At 35.9% G+C, this 23345-nt stretch overlaps 1 protein-coding gene across 1 annotated transcript; it reads left to right on the plus strand.

The window, feature by feature from the left end:
• Positions 1–13757: 13757 nt before the first annotated feature.
• On the plus strand, positions 13758–19389 carry LOC128586716 (syncytin-2-like). Its single transcript, XM_053592770.1, has 2 exons — positions 13758–13968; positions 17156–19389. The coding sequence occupies exon 2, from the start codon at positions 17830–17832 to the stop codon at positions 18673–18675; it is 846 nt and encodes a 281-aa protein (XP_053448745.1). The 5' UTR covers positions 13758–13968; positions 17156–17829; the 3' UTR covers positions 18676–19389.
• Positions 19390–23345: the final 3956 nt, after the last annotated feature.

Below are 23345 nucleotides of genomic sequence, written 5' to 3' on the forward strand. Positions count from 1 at the left end.
GTACATAATCCCACAAAAAGCAAAAAAAAAAAAAAAAAAAAAAAATTCCCTATTCATCCTTGAGATGTAGTTACCACACCAATTAGCAATATATTGTCCAATCTTTGTCCTGGTTCAAGCACTCAGAATACCAACACGTCATTGAATAGCTTTGGATGTCAAAAGGGGTTAGAATGTCTGAAATTATTCATGCTAACATTTCCTTTCCTGGAGAGAAAGCCTGTGGGTATTTTCTTAACTCAGCAGAATAGAACATACCTGAATAATTGAGGTTGAGTTTCAAGTTTGTATACCATTTTTGCCTGAATTTCTTGTTTAACCTCACTGGAGAATCAATTATTGAGTCATATCCAGAGGTGTGAAGACTTAAGTGTGCAGAATTTTGTAAAGATCAATGCTGAACTGTACCTTAATTAGAACAATTAACCAAAGACACAAATCAAATCTTTATCCCTCTCTTTTGCTTTTTTATGTAACAAGCTCACAAATACTTCCATGGAGAAAATTTCTCCAGACTTGTCCATCAAGAGAGATGCAACATGTACAAAAGAGAAAATAATCACTATGATGAGAATTTTGTAGGTATCCCTTAAGCAATAGTATGTGAGTTTAGTAGTTTTTTAAAATCCATTTAATATTTTTTTCTATATCCATTTCAATGTGTTTTGCATGTGTGGGGAAATTGAAATGTACTTCTATTATGTAGGCAGTTTTAATTTTCATACAGTTGTTAGGTAGTTAGCTAGATATGACCGTGGAGGCTGAAGGATATGTTAAGCTACTTTAGATTGGTTTGGGTCACACTGACATGGGCTACTGTGGGAATGAGGCTGATTAACAAAGACAATACAGTGCGTTGTTTTGAGTACAGAGTTTATGAAGACCCTGGAAGACTTCTGAGGAACATCAGATAATTCTCAAATCTGTGTAAAAATTTTTTGTGTCACTGCAAGCTCCAAAACTGTGCCTTCCACGGAGCTTGCAGTGACTAGGATGGGCCTTGGCTTGCTGTGCAAGAAATTGATAAACTTTCTTTTTCTTGCTGAAACTTTGCTTGCTCTTTTCTATTATTTCAGCAACTATCTGGAGGCAGCAAACTGCTCTAACACAGATGTTTAATTATTCTATGATTAATGAGCCATGTGAAAGCACCTCAGTCCCCTTACATTTATATTTCAGTCTTTGGCCACAAGGGAAGGTATTGGAGTTTCTTATCTGTATCTGCAGAGTTCTGGAACTTCTGTTTTCTTCCACCATTGTTCTCCTATTAACATTACGTGGTTGAATGTAATATCATAGTGATAATGATAAGTATAAGAACTATGGAAAATTATCCAAATATAAATTGTTTCTTTAAAACCAAATGTTAAATCCTTATCTCTTAATTTTAGATCAGTTCAGGGGTGTTCAGTTACATTATAGACAAACTGCTAGAAGCTTAAACAAGCAACCCAACTTAAATCAGCTAAAGTCAGTAGGAAGAGAGCTGCTTTATGAACCATGGTAAAGTCAGTGGAACAGTTAAAGGCTTATAAAAATTGTGGCAGCTATAGATGGAGATGTTCTTTTAGAAGCAGATTTGGACCTGGTCAGCAGCATGAAGAAAAGTTATGTTAATATCTTTTATATTTAGAAATTAATTTATTGTGAAGGACATTTTAATTGAAACTAATGATACCTCCGTTAATATCCATGTACTTTTTTTGTTTTTTTCAGTTATCACTTCTTTTCAAAGTAGCATTCAAAACTTTCGGGTTGTGGATTAGAGCAGAGACAAAGCTAATTTTACAAATGTAGTCAGGAAACTAAGGGATGAATTCATACTATAGGACATCAAACTGTGTGTTAATATTAATTGCTTAAGAAATATTGAGTAACTGTTAAGAAATTGTGTTTAAATGTTTCATTAAAGATAGGAAGAAGCTTTAGTCTATAAATGATAATTTAAGAAATTTGATAGCAGAAAAGTAAAACTGTTATTCAAAGATGATAAAAGATCATTTATATACAACACTCTAAATTAATTCAAATACACAGAAATCATCATAACCATACTTGAATAATAAGTTTATAAAGAAAATTATATTTTATAATGAACCATAAAGGAACTGCCAAATATTAATGAGTAGGAAGTTTAAATACCATTAAGATGCTGATTATCTCGTAGTTGACCAATAGATTTAACCATAGCCTAATGAACTAACAAGTTTATTTTCTGCCTCACAAAATATTCACTATAGTTCTGAGAAAGAGTTCTGAAGGTATGCACTTGGAAGACTGCGGCGCTTCGATTGTATCCCAGTTTATATCTAAAATAAATGATCACATATGTACTACAGGAGACTTGAAACAGCCCTGGAGAGCAAAAAAATGGAACAGAACACACATCGAGCTGTAGTTTATTCACATAAGGTATATTGCATATCAGCTATATGAATAAATAAAATGTGTTGTATTATAATACATGTAACATCTCAGCCAAAATGAATCAAATATGTGATTGTTAAAAAGGCAATAGCAAATTCTAGGACAGAGTCATTTGTTTCATGTCAGATACCATCTTATAATAGACAAAAACAAATCAAAATCCTTTTTAATGAAAATATGTAATAATTGGGCAGCACCTGTGGCTCAAAGGAGTAGGGCGCTGGCCCCATACACTGGAGGTGGCAGGTTCAAACACAGCCCCAGCCAAAAACTGCAAAAAAAAAAAATATATATATATATATATATATATATATATATGAATTAACACAAAATAATCTGAGAGTAAAAATTCATGTTAATATGCTTTATAACAAAATTTAGGTATTAATTTTGTCTGGAAGCTTTCAAAAATCATCTTCAGGAAACTTGTGTTTCCATCTTACCACCTAATGATGCCCTTTGTTACATATACTGTATTATATGTTTACTTACATGATTTTTTTCCCTGTATCTTTATCTACATAGAGATTCCCTGAAAGGATCTAACATAGCTTATGTTTTATGTTGTACTGGCCATATACAGTCAAGTAGCAACTCCTCTGTTCTGATGCTGTAGTGTGAAAGTAGCCATAGACAGTCTATCCCACAGTAGATGTTGTATTCAGATAGAAATATAGTCATAAAAACAAGCTGAGGGATACATTTGGTCCAAACCCAGAGTTGGCCAAACACCTGAATTAGAACAAAGCCCTACAACTGGTAGGCAGAGAAACTGTTGCTAAATTAGCTAATGGAAAGGTAAATGCTTTTTGTACATATAATTAATATGCATTAGTAAATGTATCATCACATTTGAAAGTTTTAACAAAAATGTGAACACAAAAGCAAGCTGGGAAGAAAATGAAACTTCTATCATTATCTGAATTACAAATGTATAAACTCATACATAGAGACAATTTCACACATGTCTAGGTGAATATATGTTAGAATACATTTATTTCCATGTATCCATTTGAGAGTTAATTATTGGCATTGTGCTATTTTCTTTGGATATTTAATTGTAATTATTTTTCCTCATTCATTTTATTGAATATTCAGTGAATCAATGAATTATTTGATAATTCTGTAATAATTCTCTAAAATATCTCAGCAAACAATACAGAAACACTTCACAATTAAAATGAACCAATAAATGTGAATAATATCTTTAAATGTCCTCAGAAGAGGAATAAAGATATTTTCACCACAGTGCTGATAGCTCTTCATCAAGGTATTTGTTGTACCTGTTAGAGAATGGTATTCCATTTTTTGGTTCATGCCTATAGTTTTAGCATATATCACATGTTATAAACTGATAAAGAAATACATATTATACAAAACAGGAAACTGATATTTTATTATATGTTTCCTATTTTAATGTTGACTATTTTGTTATATTTTAAGCTTCATATACCACACATTAAACTGAGAATGTGTTTGAAAAATTAAATTTTTTAAGTACACAGTTTGAAAATCACTGATAGAGCATAAAATAATATAAAATTACCTTTCACATAATTTAATTACATGCTATGCATTTATATTTAAAAAATAAAATATTAAAAGACTTCTAAAAACTTGCTAGTTTTTTTTTATTTAATTAGAAAAATTCAAGGTGTAATGAGAAGATGGGAAATAGCAACCAGAGAATTGAAAGGAAAAAAAAATATGAAAAAAATGACCTCCTCTATTCTGTATTGAAGACAAATTTTTATCTGGCATTAAACTAAATTTATTACAGGAGTTTCAATTATCAATTATGTAGTTCTTTTTATAAAGCTTTGTCAATTTTCTGAGTTGTCAGTGCTGCTTATTTTTAGTAGTTTAAAAAATGATATACTGATACTATTATGCTCAGATTCATTAAAAATAAATATTGATTTTTACAAATGTCTAGTTAGATGCAGCACATAAGTTGTGAAAAATAAAATTCATTCTGGTGAATTGATATCATCAATTGATTTATTTTGATTTATATGGATCAATCTAACTGGGTCTCTTATGGAACCGAAACAATACAACTGTATTATTTCTTTCCCCAAATCACACAGAATATATGGAAAATGAGCTCTTGCAGAGAAAAATTAATTTTCTGACATTTTTGCAGTTGAAATTTATCTTCCAAATAGACTTACTTTTATATCTTTATTTTTCTTTGTTTCTCGAGTACTTAGCATAGTGCCTGAAATATATCTGGCGTGATATTGGTTGAAACAATGAGCGTTTCCAAAGCATTATGGCAATGCTATGTGGAAGCCAAATAAACAAAAACCTCTTACATATCCAAAGTAATCTTGACTCAATAAAATTTCTTATGCTCCAAAAAATTAGGACTTTTCGATGATTGTTAGCTTTCATAAACAGGTGAGCCCCAGGTGGAGGGAGCGAAGTCTAGTAAGAGGAGGAAGACACAGATGAATCACTCTACTTTTTAAAGGTAAGGAAATAGTTGTCAACTGAATGCCTAAGATTTTAAAATGTTAAAAAAATGTATCCAATAATGAGATACCATCACATATATATTATAATAGAATGAGCAACATCCAAAATACTGACAATATACCCTGCTAGTGTGGGTCTAGAGCAACAGGAATTCTTCTTTACTAAGGGTGGGATTGCAAAATGGTACATTCACTTTGAAAGACAAATTGGCAGTTTCTCATAAAACTCAACATAGTATTTAATCACATGATCCAGCAATCACATTCATTGGTATCACTCAAATCTGTTGAAAATTTATATACACACAAAAACCTTTACATAAATTTTGATAGCAGTATTTCTATTCCTAACTAGTTGGAAACAACCAAGATGCTCTTGCACAGGGGGCTGGATAAACAAACTATGGTGCATATAAATAATAGAATATTATTCAGTAATATAACAACTTTGTATGCATATTGCTAAAGGAAGAAGCCAATACAAAAATCCTACATGCTCTTTGAATCTAATCGTGTGACTTTCTGGTAAAGGCAAAACCATAGTTGGAAAATGAGCAGTGGTTGCCAGGAGTTAGGGAGAGAAAGGAGGACTCTCTATAGGTAAAGCATAGGGGATTTTTAGAGCAATTAAAATACCCTGGATTTTCAAGATCTTTGAAGTATGACAGTGGAGCTTTAATAGGGATTGTATTAAAATTGTATATTGCTTTGAGTAGTATGGACATTTTAACAATGTTGATTCTTCCCAGCCATGAGCATGGTATGTTTTTCCATTTGTTCACAATTTCAGCTATTTCTTTTCTTAGGGTTTCATAGTCCTCTTTATAGAGATCTTTCGCGTCCTTTGTTAGATAAACTCCCAAATATTTTATCTTCTTTGACACTACTGTGAATGAAATAGAGTCCTTATCTGCTTTTTCAGCTTGACTATTGTTGGTATATATAAAGGCTAACTAGAGTAAGATTAGTCCATATCACAAAATCCCAAGACCAGAGATGTTGGCCTGGATGTGGAGAAAAGGGAACACTTCTACAATGCTAGTGGGAATGCAAATTAATACATTCCTTTTGGATAGATGTTTGGAGAACACTTAGAGATCTAAAAATAGATCTGCCATTCAATTCTATAATCCCTCTACTAGCCATATACCCAGAAGACCAAAAATCACATCATAACAAAGATATTTGTACCAGAATGTTTATTGCAGCCCTATTCATAATCGCTAAGTCATGGAAAAAGCCCAAGTGCCCATCGATCCATGAATGGATTACTAAATTGTGGTATATGTACACCATGGAATATTATGCAGCCTTAAAGAAAGATGGAGACTTTACCTCTTTCATGTTTACATGGATGGAACTGGAACATATTCTTCTTAGCAAACTATCTCAAGAATGGAAGAAAAAGTATCCAATGTACTCAGCCCTATTATGAAACTAATTTATGGCTTTCACATAAAAGCTATAACCCAGTTATAACCTAAGAATAGGGGGAAGGAGGGAAGGAAGGGGAGAGAGGGGGGAGGTGGGCAGAGGGAGGGTGATTGCTGGGATTACATCTGTGGTGCATCTTTTTTTTTTTTTTTGGCAGTTTTTTGGCCGGGGCTGGGTTTGAGCCCACCACCTCCGGTATATGGGGCCGGTGCCCTGTGCTGGAGCCACAGGCACCGCCCGCCTGCGGTGCATCTTACAAGGTTATATGTGAAACTTAGTAAATGTAGAATGTAAATGTCTTAACACAATAACTAAGAAAATTCCAGGAAGGCTATGCTAACCAGTGTGATGAAAATATGTCAAACGGTCTATAAAACCAGTGTATGGTGCCCCTTGATCGCATTAATGTACACAGCTATGATTTAATAATAATAAAAAAATACCCTGGATTACACTGTAGCTGTAGATACAGGATACTATGAATTTATCAAAACTCAGAGACCTATGCAACCCACAAAGTAAGCCATAACATAATTATGGATGCAAGTTGATATTAACGTATCAACCTTGGTTCATCAATTGTACAAAAGTGCAATGCTCATGCAAGATGTTAACAACGGAACCCTCTGGGGATAGAGGGAAAGAGAGTGTGTGGGAAGGAACTGTCTGTATGTTCTGCTCCATTTCCTAGAAATCTGAATCTGGTTTTAAAATAAAGACTATTAATTTTTACTCAGAATTCCAAAATATAAGTGTATAATTTATCATTTTTAGTTGAATAGCAAATCGGTAACTATTTCTTTATATTCAAACATCAAAATAGGATAATTATCACTTTAAAATAAAATATTAAGTTGTCTTTCTAAATGACAAGTGGAGGGAGAGACTCTTAACAGAATCACATTGCAGAGGGAATACACACCAGAATGTTCAGGGAAGTAAAGGATGACGAGGCCTTTTAAAGGAAAAATGAGGAGGATTACATAAGGTGTTTTTAAATAATTATCCTTGACTGTAAAAATTAATAACGTGTGTGGTGTCAGTCCAAGGAAGAACAGGAAATTGACTTGACAACCTCACAGACTGATTTTTTTATGTAAGGCTTTGGGGTCCCTGGACCAATGTTGTGGTTTTTGCAGTCTTTTGTGATGATTTTTGTTTTCAAACATACATGTATTGGAGCCCTCCTTTCATAGGCTCCTGACTCCATTTTGCCAGAGTCTAGCATAAATGACTCCACTTTCATTCTGACAACTTTCACATTTCCCTCTATTGATTAAGGTCTTTCTCCTATAGCACTGCTGATTAAACATCTTGTCATTAGGTTTTGATTGTTTCTTGATGCTGACATTAACCCATCCTAGATGTTGATCTGGTTGCACATTAGAAAAAATGATAATTGGTTGGTGATGATAATTCAGTGTCAAAACTCTTTTAACCACATTTGAGCAACAAGAGAGATTTGGAGGGAGTTTTTCTTGGGATACGCCTGCTTAGAGTCTACTGTTAAATTCAATTTTGCCTGTAGGCGATGGCTATCATCTTCAAGTGCTGGACCAGTAGACCAGTATTATTCTCTTAGGGGTTGTACTTCTGAAGAAATTTGATAAGCAATAGGTACAAAATCTAAGAAGTAAAATATAAAATAAAATTCATAGTGATGTGATAATGCCAGTTTGCATCATGTTTCTAAGCTATGAACCTGGGCTTAAATGCAACCAAATGAATAATTAAAATGGCCATGAAGAACAGATGAAATGTCTTATACCATGGAGCCTGTTTTCTTGTTTTGTGGCTTTGGTTTAATAATTTTATTATTTAATTTTCTATGACTGTGTTAAATTAAAGCAGAGAGTGTTATAAAAAGGGATCATTAGTACAGTTTAAACAACAACTACAAAAAAAATCTATGTTGGGACTGTTACCAAAGTTACTTATTAGGTGGACTAGAACAGTAAAAGATCTCCCAGATCATGTGAAGATTTATCTAGTAGGTCATAATCCAACATTTTTTAAGTTACTCCTAGGAGCTACTAATTATACATTTCTAACTACATTATTCTGCCACACAAAAAAAGGCAGGCATAAGCAAGGGAAAATTGAGAGGGGCAAGAGTCTTTTTATGATGGGGAATCGTTTTAACTTTGTCTTGGAAAAATCTGCCCACACTATGAAACCATCAACTTCTCATCCTAATTTGCAGTTTGAATTACTCTAGAAATGGCATCGCATGGTTTGATGAAATTTCTGTGTAGCCCACATATGATGCATGATCTTTGCCCCTTGAAATTTACACTAATTTATCTAGTTTCAACTTACAAGGCTTCTAGATAGAGCAATTCACATACTCAGTAATTCTAAGGGAGGAAATTGGATTGAAAAAACCTAGAAGAATTTAGAATTCAATCTAAAATACAGGTAGATAATAAAAGTGGCTGTTTATTAAAAATGCACAGAGCCACAATCTAATAAGAGGCGCATTGCAGTTTTTCTTAAAAACATATAAAATATGTAATTTCCTCCTCCAGAGTAATCTTAATTTCTACCAAAGATAATCGGAGTAAGACTAATTTGTTTTTAAAATAAGTTTAGCTTCATCAAATTTGACCTAATTATTTATATAAGTAAAGCAAAAGGTGTGACTGACTGTATAGTAATCTGAGATTGAACGTTTAAAAACCTCTCAAAGCGGGCAGTGCCTGTGGCTCAAGGAGTAGGGTGCCGGTCCCATATGCTGGAGGTGGCGGGTTCAAACCCAGCCCCAGCCAAAAACCAAAAAAAAAAAAAAAACCTCTCAAAGCTACAATGTCAAATAAGTCAGACTTTGGAATTTGTATGCAGTACCTTTGAACAACTTAAATATGACATTCCAGTCAAAAGCTTGCTCATTTATCAATTTATCAATTGTGTTTTTCAATTTTATCCTGTTAAATAGAGTATATTCTTATTAAATATATGCAAAAAAGTAGATTACCATGAAAACACCTAACAATATTCACAAATAGTTTCCAAATTTAGGAAGAATCAAGTAGGAAGAAAAAAGTATTTATTTTTACTTTTGTTGACAAAAGTATACTTTATAGGTTTGCTGCAAATTATAGATAGCTTAAAAATAAAATTTATTTAAATATAGTAAATAGTACATTTAAGTCAATATTTCAAAGAACAGTGGTAAAAACATTATCTTCATCAGCTATTTAATCTCATGTAATTAATTCTTGTTATTCTTGATCATAGCAGTTTAATGAATTCATCAGTTTTTTCATTAGACTTTATACATTTTTATTTAGTCCATTATTATTAAAACTGTTACAAACCTATATTCAAGAGTATTTTTTACAGTCTTTTCCATGAATCTGATTGGAGATGCTTTTAGAGAAAAAAATAAAACAATCACTGTCAATAACAAAAACTTAGAATAGCCATGGTTACGAATCTAATGTGAGTTTACAGGGTTCAGAACTTTAGTGAAAAATTCAACGGCAGATATGGTGGAAATAGTAAGAGAACTCTTAAATAAAATTAGAAGTGGGGACTGATGACTAAATTATTGAAATCTGATGACAAATCCCAAATGAATGAAATGTTTCTTCCTATGAAGGAGAAAAGAAAGTGGTTTCTGGAGATGGAATCTACAGCTGATAAAGATGCTGTGAATACTGTTGAAATAACATGGAAGGATATTGAATATTACATAAATTTAGCTGATAAAGCAGCAGAAGCAAAGTTTGAGAAAATTGACTGCAGTTATGAAAGCTGTTTTATTGTTGATAATAATGCTATCAAATACAACTGCATGCTACAGAGAACTTTTTTTGTGAAGAGTCAATGTGCCGATTTTATGGTTCCATTATTTTCAGACATTGTTATAACCACCCCAACCTTTAACAACTATTGCTCTGATTAGTCAACAGGGCTCATCATTGAGGTAATACTCTGCATTGGCTGAATGCTCAGATAATTGTTAGCATGTCTTAGGAATAAAGTATGTTTAATTACAGTATATATATTATTTTCCTTTCTTACATACACTGCTTTTTTTACTTACTAGTCTATCACAGTGTAAACATTACTTTTAAACACACTGAAAAACCAAAAAAATGGTGCAACTTTATTTGCTTTATTGCCGTGGTCTGCACCTGAACTCACATTATCTTCAAGGTATACTTGTAACTAATATTAAAAAGTAAAACTATAAATGTAATAGAACCAATGTCAAAGAACATACTAATTTTTACGCAGAGTATATATTGAAACACTCTTGAAACTTCAAAAGCCTAAATTATATAGTAAGAAATTAATCAGCTTACAAAGAAAATTAGTATTTTATCAAAGAGCTGTAAAGTTGACAAAGTTGATAGAGTAATAGAGTTTGTAATATCTAAAATAATATATTAGCATACAGAAAATAAAAAATAATGCTGCAAATACGTAAACAAAATTGGTTTAATTTTTGAATAAATAATTAGCATAAGGTTAAATACATAGATTAAGAAGAAACGATAGTTAAGAAATACATAGATTAAGAAAAGGATAGAAGTTTATTCAAGAAATGCAAAGTAAAGAATTATAGTATATTATTTTACACATAATAGGAAAAACTTATAAAACAGCCAATAGCATATCACTAGGAATGTAGATATGGTATTTACTCAGGAAAATAAAATAATCATTACATAACAATTGATGTAGTAGTTTTCCTATATTGGTAATAATTTATCATCTAAATCCATAAGAGTGTATTTACATGAACAATGATGTACTAAAGCAACTAGGTAACCATATAGAAGAAAAAAGTAAATGAACCTCGACCCTTCTCTAACACTACTCATGTGGATTTATACATAAAAGCTAAAAGCACATGTCTCAAAAAATGGAATATAATGTTTGAAATGTTAGGTAAGCAAACATGTATTACAAAAGTCAAAGTAATATAATAAACAATAAATGAAAGAATGATCAATTGGACTTCATCAAACCTAAATACCAGTGTTACTCAGAGTGTTACCATTAAAAAAAAAAGAAGAAGAAAGAAAGAAGAAGAAGAAAAGATGTCTGCTGTGCCATTAGACTCAACTTAGAACAAGAAGAAAAGCACCCAGGGGAGCTTCCACCACGACTCCCGCTTAAGTTGGGAGTCTGGGCTGTCGACTCCAGGGCCCCCATCCTCTTGGGTTCCATCTGCCCTAACTGGGGAGAATTATCTGAGGCTCTTCTGCTGACATGTGTCCCCTCCTGTCTTCACTGTCACAGGCGACCTAGCAAAGGCCAACAGGGATAGAGTGAGGGAGGGGATGCAGGGCAACAGGGGCCGAGGCTGCAGGCTGCAGAGGGACTGCCCCTTCTTGTTGTCCCACGGTGGGCTGTGACCTTGCCAGGGCCAGGACCTGTGCAGATGACTCTCCTTGTGCAGATGACCCACAGGACTAGGTTCTTGGATTCCCGTTGATGGACGTGAACCTCAAGGGTCCCCAGAGCCGGCTTCTTGGGGCTCAGTGTGTAGAACAGTGTTCAGTGTGACTCATCCTCCACCCTCCAGGGGCGCCAGTGGAGGAGCCGCACCCCAGGACATTTGCTGACAGTTGCCCTCGTGGGCCGGGGCCCCAGGCCTCTGCGACCCCAGACGACCACCCTCTCTCCTCCGGGCTGTGCCCTGAACGCAGTAGCCCCTTCATGACCCCTCAGTGGTGCCATCTCGGGGCCCCCTGCCTGGGCATGGTTGAAATGATCCTTCTGCTGAGGGACTGAAGCTGAGATGCATTTCATCCAAACGGTGCTGTTCTCATCTGGTATAGAATTTGAAGTAAAATTAAAATTAGAATTGCCCTCCACTTAAGAAAAAAGAAAAAGGAAAAAGCATTCTCATGCATTGGAAACATAGACCATATAGCAATTCTAGGGTGCAATATAACATTCTTGGAGCAAATAGACAATAAGCATATCCTCTTATATTCTTTTAACTAGAAAATGTTACTCTATCTATATATTACAAAATTTAAAAAAAGAACTATTAAGTATACCTATGCAAGTGTTTTTTTCCGTTCAGTATTGTTTGTTGAAGTAGAAAGTTGGCAGCAACTTTGTGGGAGCGAAGACAGGTAAAACACAGTATATGGAATGGCCATAAATCATCAATGATTAGGACTGATGATAATGTGATTAACCTTAAAGACATAATGCTACATACTGAGTGAAAATAGATACATTAGAATTATTACTCAGTAGTGGGTACAATAGTGAATATTGAGCGCAGGGGTAGAAGTAAATAAATAGCAAAAAAGTGAAGGGAGCTTGCATTTATAAATGACCACAATTTAGTATAAACTTAGGACTATGAGAAAGATAACTCTGCTCATGAAGTTTTTCACTAGACAATTTGCATAGCATATAAAATTTAATTTCTATTTCATATATGTTGGTTATACAGAGCTACAAAATTCAATTTAGTGCCTACATAATGTGTAATAATATGGATAGGCAATACTCTTCTAATTTGCTGAATTTTTTTTCAGACACTAGTTAGATACATTAAATCAGTCTAATTGTTCAGCGAATGTAATCTTTACCTTTATTCACTTTAATAAACTTTTAATAAAAGTACTCAGTTACAAAAACAAACCTGATATGTTATGTGACAAGCTATATTAAAGTTACCAATCTAAATACATAATTATCAATTACATTATAATAGCCTTAGGAAAACGGACCTTGAGTTATAAAAATAAATAGCATTAGATGTAAGACAAATGTACTTTCAACTGTTTTGAAATACATTAAGTTGGAAGATGGAGATTTATTTAATTAGTAAAAGTTGGGGAAAGTAATTTTAGAATACCTGAAGTTATGTTACAGCTTTCATTTCCTGAACTCGTTAACTTAACTTTTAATAGCATAGAATAAGTAGTGCTTAATATGAGTTGTTATACTTATTAGTTGAAATATAAAAAGAAAGTGGAGGATAAAGAGGGAAAGGTGCCTTTTTCACACACACATTCATGCGCACATAGATATGCATGCCTGGGTCAGGATACACATTACCTTTCAAATTGGGGCAAGTGCATCTCTTTCTGAATGTACAATTACATCACCACAGGGTAATTACTAGATGCTCAATACCTTGTGGAAGGCTGACACCACAGCATCTATTTTGTAGGCCAAGTGCTATTTCTGGTACTAACAGACTTAAGTTTCTATTTCCCTGCAAATACTAGGCCTAAGTTTCTATTTCCCTGCAAACGCCAGCCCTGTTCTCTTAAATCACATGAGCGAAACTTGGAAGCTTGCCATTTGGAACTTATCTCCACCAAGGCCAGGTTGCTTGGATACCTGGTGACGTAAACCTCCTCCTTCACCTACCCTTATATACCCTGGAATAACTTTGCAATAAACGAGACTTGATCAGACTCCTGTCTTGTCTCCATTCTTGGCTCCCCTTGCCCCTTCCCATTTTCACCCCCTCCTCCAGGTATCCCTGTCGACTGACCCGTGGGCCGGGTCACGTGGCACCAGACCAAGGATCTGGATACGAGGGAAAATGGTGAAGAAGCTAGTGGAGGCAGCCGGCCAGCTCAGAGAAACATCAGTACCTGGCCACGCAATAGCCTGCTGTACTGGAAGGAGGATCTCGGTGAGTAATAGAGATCATGGGGCAAGAAGCCAGTCAGCATGAGTTATTTGTGGAACAGTTAAGAGATGCACTCAAGACACAAGGAGTAAAGGTCAAAATTAAACAGCTATTTCAATTTTTTGACTTCTTAAAAGAAGTCTGTCTTTGGTTTCCTCAAGAAGGAACCATAGACGAGAAAAGATGGAAAAGAGCAGGTGATGCTTTAAATGATTTTTATCAGATATTTGGACCTGAAAAAATACCAGTCACTGCTTTCTCATACTGGAATCTCATTAATATTATTAGCTATCGTAGTGTTTGTCCCGCGGTTGCGGATGTCATAAAAAAGGGAGAAGAACTGTTACATCACCACAAAGAAAAGGATATTAAATCCCAAAATCCATCCCAGGATTTTGGGGCTGCTGGAGGCACTCCTCCTAACTGTCAGTTTAATGAGCAAGAAGATCTTATCTCACTAGAGAGTGATGAGGAATCAAACAAAGAGGAATCAGGCATTCCCAGCCCTCTATAAATTACTGGAAAAACAGACAAAAAAGGGCTAGGAAATTTATCTTAAGGATTATTGACATTCCTGCACGCCATGCAGATAAGATCACTTGGAAAAGTGACGAGCCTGTATGGGTTGATCAATGGTCCCTCTCAAAAGAAAAATTAGAAGCCGCTCAGCAGTTAGTGCAGGAACAACTAAAAGCTGGGCATATAGAGGAAAGCAACTCCCCATGGAACACTCCAATCTTTGTCATAAAAAGAAATCAGGGCGATGGAGACTATTACAAGATTTAAGAGCTGTAAACTCCAGTATGGTCCTCATGGGGGCGTTGCAAACAGGATTACCCACTCCTGTGGCCATCCCTCTTGGTTACTATAAAATTATCATTGATCTTAAAGACTGTTTTTTCACTATACCACTCCATCCATTAGATCAAAAAAGATTTGCATTCAGTCTCCCCTCTATCAACTTCAAGGAACCTATGAAAAGATTCCAATGGAAAGTTTTACCACAGGGCATGGCCAACAGCCCCACCTTATGCCAAAAATTTATTGCTGCAGCTATTCAGGAAACTAGGCTTCACTGGAACTCCATGTACATCATTCATTATATGGATGATATTCTTATTCATTATACGGACAGAATGCTCAGCAGGTTTTCCTATGTTACAGTGATTTATCATCCTCCCTCACAAACCAGGGACTTCAAATAGCCCCGGAAAAAGTTCAGCTAAAAGATCCATACCTTTATCTTGGTTTCCACCTAACTGGACCCAGAATTACTAATACTCAAGCTGCCCTCAGATTGGACAAATTAAAAACACTAAATGATTTTCAAAAGCTCTTAGGGGATATAAACTGGCTTAGACCTTACTTAAAACTAACCACAGGGGATTTAAAACCTTTATTTGCTATTTTACAAGGCGATAGCAACCCCGATTCTCCTAGAACATTAACAGAAGAAGGCCGTCAGGCTTTAGCATTAGTACAACAAGCTATTCATTCACAATTTGTTACAACCATAGATTACACTCAGCCCCTAAGCTACATCATTTGTAAAACTTCTCTTACACCCACAGCAGTATTTTGGCAAACTGCCCCCATAATGTGGATCCACCTACCTGCTTCTTCCATGAAAGTTATTTATCCCTATTATCAGGCTGTCGCAGATATTATCATTATGGGAAGGGAAAATAGTAAAAAATACTTTGGTAAAGAACCAGATATCATTATACAGCCTTATTCTCAGGCACAAATTAATTGGTTATTTCAAACTACAGAACATTGGCCTATTGCTTGTGCTTCTTATTCAGGTAAACTTGACAATCATTATCCACCCAATAAATTATTACAATTTATTAGTACACATGACTTTGTATTTCCCACAAGAACCTCCAATTCCCCATTGCCCAATGCCTTATTAGTTTTCACAGATGGCTCCTCTTCTGGTCATGCAGCTTACACCTTTAATACAGAGATTGTACAATTTCAGGTAAAATCAAATTCTGCACAAATTGTAGAACTTCAAGCAGTTATCGCAGTTTTCTCCGCATTTCCCAATTGAGCTTTGAATATTTATACTGATATTGCTTATTTAGCTCATTCAGTTCCCTTATTAGAGACAGCAGCTCAAATCAAACATGTATCAGAAACTGCTACCTTTTTCTTGCAACTCCAAAATCTTATACACCAAAGGACCCTCCCCTTTTTCATTGGACACCTTAGAGCTTATTCCAATTTACCTGGCCCCCTAACTGATGGTAACCGCAGAGCAGACGAAGCCACTCACTTAGTCTGTACTGCCCAAACCACCACAAAGCCTGATCGGATCGCATTAGCCTCCACTGCTCACCAATTACATCATCTAAATGCTCACACCCTTAAACTCATGTTTCAAATTACCCGGGAACAAGCCCGCCACATCGTAAAGCAATGCCCTTCTTGTGTAATTCTACTCCCTACTCCCCATCTAGTAGTAAATCCTCGAGGTCTCATACCCAATGCCATCTGGCAAATGGATGTTACTCACCTACCTGAATTTGGAAAACTCAAGTATGTTCATGTAACCATAGATACCTTCAGTGGATTTATTTATGCCACTGGCCAGTCAGGGGAGGCTGGCAAACATGTCATTGCCCATGTACTAGCCACCATGGCTGTACTAGGCACCCCTAAACAAATTAAAACTGATAATGGTCCAGGATACACAGGACATGCATTTAACACCTTCTGTAAACACCTCGGTATCAAACACATCACTGGTATACCATTTAACCCACAAGGGCAGGGCATAGTATAACGTGCCCACCTATCTCTTAAAAACACTCTAGAAAAAATAAAGAAGGGGGAATGGTACCCTGTTAAGGGGTCCCCAAGAAATCTCTTATCCCATTCATTACTCATTTTAAATTTTTTCACACTGGACCAAGACTGCTGGTCTGCAGCAGACTGCTTCTGGCACCCAGATACTAAATGGGATTTAGCCACTGCCCTATGGAAAGATCCATTAGATAATAAATGGCACGGCCCTGATCTGGTTCTAATTTGGGGTAGAGGTGCCGTACACATATATTCACAGAAGATGGAAGCAGCACCATGGTTACCTGAACGACTGGTCAAACAAGTAGAAAACATCATCACCTCTAAATCCAGGGAGCAAGAGGCCCCCTTAGAAGGCTTTCTTTTCTTTCCTTTGCAGGTAACTATGAGCACCTGGATATGGCTACTGCTGGGAATCTCTCTCCTGATATGAAAAAATGAAGGTGGTTTCGGTAATCCCCATGAGGCTCGGGCACTCTTACAAAAATTAACTGGTACTCCTTGCAAGTGCCGTGGTGGCACCTGGAATGGTGAGACAACCCCTCTCCTAAATGTAGATTGTGGTGATGAAACAGCATACTTAGTAATGAGACAAAATATTCATGGAGCACAGGCATGTGTCTGTAGCAAAAAGGCTAAAATTATCCCCACCTTTAATAACAAGCCTGGACCATGCCCTTGTATAGAATTTCATCCATCTGTACATAATGATGGAGTTATGAGCAACATAACATAATGTACCAACATTAGGTACAACCAACATAATGTACCTGTTATGAGCAGGTTCAACTATGTACTGGTACAGATAATAATACCTATTTTACAGCAATCTTGACCAGACATTTTTTGGGGACATTTGGAGACGAGTGGGACACAGTCCCTCAGGTCTGGGGGACCTCAAATAAATACGCCCAATCTGGCTGTCCCGATACAGTAGGAAAAACAGTTTGCTGGAATAAGACTCCACCTGTGCACGTCTCTGATGGAGGTGGACCCCAAGATCAGGTAAGACAGAATATAGTCCAAAAGCAACTGGAAAACATTGTAAACCACATGTCTCCTAAATTTAACTACCATCCAATAGCTTTACCCAAAAATATGGATGCGAATCTAGACCCCCAGACCCTGAAAATGCTAGACATCACACATAGGTTACTTAATCAATCCAACCCTTCTTTGGCTCAAAATTGCTGGTTATGCCTTCATTTAGGACTATCTATGCCTATTGCTATCAATGTTAATTCCATTGAATTATCATCTAATAACTGCATGCCCATCATGCCTTTACCAGTACAACCTGTCTTTTCTGAAGCACCCTGTATTGTCTCCTCTTATAGAGACGACAGTTATGCTATTGATATTGGCATACTCTCTTTGACCAATTGCACTGACATCATCAATATTACTTATTCCCCGTGTGCTCCCAATGATATGATATTTGTTTGTGGCAATAACTTGGCATATACCATTCTACCCACTAATTGGACAGGATTATGTACTATCGCCCTTTTACTACCCGATATAGATATAGTCAATGGAAATGAATCTTTACCTATACCATCCTTTGATTATATATCTGGCCGTTCTAGAAGGGCTATCCAATTTCTCCCTCTCTTGGCCACTCTGGGAATCACTGCTGGCATGGCCACTGGTACCGCCGGTTTGGGCATTGCTGTACATAAATATACTGAACTATCCCAACTTATGGCAGAAGATATACAAGCCCTATCAGGCACAGTTAAAAATCTTCAAGATCAATTAGATTCCTTAGTTGAAGTAGTACTACAGAATAGAAGAGGTTTAGATCTTCTAACGGCTAACCAAGGAGGCATCTGCTTAGCATTACAGGAAAAATGCTGCTTTATGCAAATAAGTCAGGAATTGTTTGAGACAAAATAAAGAAATTACAAGATAATCTAGAGGAAAGAAGAAGAAAAATTATGGACAATCCATTTTGGAGCGGACTAAATGGCTTTCTGCCTTATCTCCTTCCATTTTTAGGGCCCCTCCTTGGCTTACTAATATTACTGTCGCTAGGACCTTTTCTTTTTAATAAAGTCATGGCCTTTATAAAACAACAAATTGATGCTATTAAAATGCAGCCCCTCCAGGTTCATTATCACAGACTTGCTATTGAAGATGAACGCATAACCATAACTACTTAGGGGACTGGCTAGTCAAGGATGGGTAACGAGGACCCTCATCTCAGACTTTGCTTATCCTACCAACCTAAGACAGGAGCCTGGTCAGATAGCTACCGTGTATCCCATGACGGGTAAGGAGGATCAGCTGAGATGGTAAGGCAGTCCCAACCTAAGACAGACACAGTCACCCCGCCCTCTCGGTTGAGAGTTGGCAAAACTTTAAAAGTAAAATGTACATTTAAAAATATTATAAAAAAGGGGGACCTGTGGAAGGCTGACACCACAGCATCTATTTAGTAGGCCAAGTGCTATTTCTGGTACTAACAGACTTAAGTTTCTATTTCCCTGAAAATGCTAGGCCTAAGTTTCTATTTCCCTGCAAACGCCAGGCCTCTTCTCATAAATCACGTGAGCGAAACTTGGAAGCTTGCCGTTTGAACTTATCTCCACCAAGGCCAGGTTGCTTGGATACCTGGTGACATAGACCTCCTCCTTCACATACCCTTATATACCCTGGAAGAACTTTGCAATAAACGAGACTTGATCAGACTCCTGTCTTGTCTCCATTCTTGGCGCCCCTTGCCCCTTCCTATTCTCACCCCCTCCTCCAGGTATCCCTGTCGACTGACCAGCGGGCCGGGTCAATACCTCACATAATTCTCTTTGGATTTATATGAGTAACAATAATTACAGAAATAACATCATTATATCTAGTTGTGATAAAATGGAATGCAATTGAAATAGTAAATCTCTTACCATATATTTAATTTAAGTTGACCATATTATGAAATCCAAACACATACTAGAAAGTGACTTTTGGACTCTGATCAGAGATGTATGTATGTGTGAGAGAAAGGGGACGAAAATAAGTAAACAAAGCATTGTAAACCAACCAAAAAAGTTAGAACCTGAAAAAAGTTCTACCACTTGGTTAAGAGAACATTGAAACTCTCATTTAAATTAAAGCACAAATAGAGAGCATCATTGCCCTCCATACCACAACTGAGACAATTCCAGAGTTATTTTATTTTATTTTTTTAAACTCGACAGCAAGTTGGTGACTCAGGACAATCAAATGAAATTAAACATAAGAAAGCATGAGATTTTTTTCATAATGAGGGTTCAGCACTTGCTCCACTGGAACAAAGTTTTCAGATTTTACATAAGCCAGTAAAAATAATTTCCTTAAAATTATTAATAAATTTGAAAAGTTGAAACACAGGCTATAATGTTAATATAGATTATTGAAAGGCACACACACACACACACACACACACACACATTTGTTCCCAGTTCCAGGTTATTCCACCTAGACTTCACTGGGTCCTCGTGATAAATCTTGCAGACATGGAGGAGGCTTAAGTCTTTCGTCTGGTGTATCCCAGAGAAGGAAGACCAGTCAATCCGGGTCAAATGTGAGGATCTACCCGGATCACTGTCCTGTCTCCCCCAGAGAACAAATTCTTAAATGTTAGAGGGAAGGTTACAATGTCACAGGGCACTGATGAAAGCAAAGTACAGGTGGGGCATGGGAAGCTGAATGAGCGGAAAACATGCCTCACCCCAGTTGTCGCTACTGACTTATTACAGAAAGCACCAGGCCACGGACAGCAATAGTCCATCGCTGGGAGAGGTGCCAGAGAATTGAAAGACGCACGCAGACACAGGCACTGACACAAACACACACGCAGAAAAGCTAAAGCTGAAAGCAAAGTATATTGAGAACTGCATGCTTGGAGAATAGAAACAGTCCTAAATATGAGGTAAGAAGCTAGTGATTAAAAACCTGTGCCATGGGCGGCACCTGTGGCTCAGTGGGTAAGATGCCAGCCCCATATACTGAGGGTGGCAGGTTCGAACCAGGCCCCAGCTAAACCACAACAAAAAAATAGCCAGGCATTGTGGCGGGCGCCTGCAGTCCCAGCTACTTGGGAGGCTGAGGCAGAGAATCACCTAAGCCCAAGAGCTGGGGGTTGCTGTGAGCTGTGATGCCGCAGCACTCTACCGAGGGCGATAAAGTGAGACTCTGTTTCTATTAAAAAATAAATAAATAAATAAACCTATGTCACAGAGTTTAATAATAGCAACAGCCAAATCCAAAACCAAATACAGAACATCTCCTAACTAGATTTACTCAATCCTCAAAATAAGGCCATAGGTTAACAAAAGGTCTGCTGTGCCTTTCCAAATATAAAAATGTTTATGTATCTCCGTATGTTATTATCCTATACAAGATGTTTGCTTTTTCCAGCAAAAATTTGAATTGTATGAAGATGTGAGGAAAACTTAAACATACCCCATATACCGAGTATGGCAGGGTAACTGACCATCTCGGTTATCCCGACTGAGAGTTTTCCCTGGATACTGAACTTTCAGTGCAAAAACTGGGAAAGTTGGGCCAACTGGGGTGAGTTGATTATTTTACTATCAACTGACAAAATAACAAATGGAAACAGGAAGTGAATAACAAAGATGTTGGCAAAATCAGAGAGAAAATTTTAAATAACTATGATATATTAATCATAGGTGACATGTATAATCAAATAAAGATTTCAGTAAGCGAAAGAGACTATAAAAATAATTTCATGTAAAGACCAGAAGTGAAAATTAGAATTATAGATGAACAAAGAAAGTTATTAAGTAGACACACCAGAGTGGAAGAAGGAATCAGTAAATCTGAAAATCAATTAACAGAAAAAACAAAACTGGAACAAATTTAAAAGAGAATTAACCAGGAAAGCAAACACAAGCCGAGAGCATCCAAGAGGCATGAGGCAATACAAAAAACACTGGAGTAAGTGGCATCTGAGAAGAAAAGAAAAATAATTGAAAATACATATAAATAATTAAAGACGTGTTAATTTTTAAAAATTAGTGGCAGAGCACAAACCACAAATACGAAAAGATGAAAGAATACAATTAAAAACACCTAGACAAGTGTTTCAAACGACAGAAAATTAAAGTGATAATCTGGAAGCAATAAGAAATAAAAGATAGGAGTGATCACTCTTGTGGTTCCCCCCATGCACATGGTACTTGGAAATAAACATTTCTCTTACAATCTGCTGTAAAAAAAAAAGAAATAAAAGACAGATACAGAGTAGGAAATATAAAAATTACTCATCAGATGACAATGGAAAAAGACTTTAAAGGATGGGAAAATCTCAGAACTAAATATTTATTTAAATTTATTGAAATTAAATAGAAATAAAGGTTTATTTAGATAAATAATAACTGATAAACTTACTGCCAGCAAGTCTGTACTAACACGCACACACACACACTCACATATACGTATATTAGTGCTAGTCAAGCAAAAGTAACATAATACAGTAGGAAACCTCAATATCAAAACTGAGAGCACTATAAGGTTAATAAATTAACATAAAATTGCATTCATTTTTATATGATTTATATTGTTGTATAATACAATTACTTAAAGTAAATGTAGTAGAACTGACCCATGTAATAGTATGCAATATATTAGATCAAAATGAAAATGTGTGATGATAATAAGACAAAGGATAGGAGGGCATAATTGGAAATATACTGTTGTAAGGTACTTATACCAAAAATTAAATGCTGTAATATTATTTCAAAGGACACTAATTAATGTAAAAGGACATATACTAAAACACTAAGGAAACCTTAAAATATTGAAAAGACATATAAATAGATAATTAGACCTAAACTAGAACAAAAATTGCCCAATAAATCAAAGACAACTTAGATGAAAGGGAGTATTCCTGGCAAGACAGAAAAGGCAAATCTCGGGTGGTGCCTGTAGCTCAAGGAGTAGGGCGCCAGTCCCATATGCCGGAGGTGGCGGGTTCAAACCCAGCCCCAGCCAAAAACCACAAAAAAAATTAATAAATAAAAAAAAAAAGAAAAGGCAAATCTCACTAGAGAAGAGAATAATAACTTGAATAATCACATTAATAATAATATTAATTCAAGTGTATTGTCTATCACTACCTTCGTATATATGTATCATCATATGGAGGTTTCAGCCAATAAAATTGGAAATAGACAAAACAAAAGCATCAACTAGTAAAGAAAAATAAAACCATTCTTATCGACATGATCATCTGACCAAATAATCATTTGAAAAACGCTGAAGAATCTACAGATAGCCACTTAAATAAGAGAATTTAATAAGTTCATAAAATAAAATATCAATATAGAAAAAAATTTTTCATGCTGAAAATAATTAAAAATTAAAATTAAAAATAGTATAAATTAAAATTGTACAAAATTTTGAAAATACCCCTATATTTTTACCACTCTGGGAGGCCAAGGCAGGATGATCACTTGAGCTCAGGAGTTGGAGACCAGCCTGAACAAGAATGAGACACCAATCTCTACAAAAAGAGAGAAAAAAAAAAAAAAAGTAGCTGGGAGCTGTGGCAGGTGCCTGTAATACCA

Source organism: Nycticebus coucang, chromosome 1 (assembly GCF_027406575.1).
Source record: "Nycticebus coucang isolate mNycCou1 chromosome 1, mNycCou1.pri, whole genome shotgun sequence".
NCBI classification, from domain to species: domain Eukaryota; kingdom Metazoa; phylum Chordata; class Mammalia; order Primates; family Lorisidae; genus Nycticebus; species Nycticebus coucang.

Coding starts and splice junctions, on each gene's coding strand:
- LOC128586716 (XM_053592770.1), top strand. CDS start 17,830: ATGTCTCCTAAATTTAACTACCATCCAATAGCTTTACCCAAAAATATG.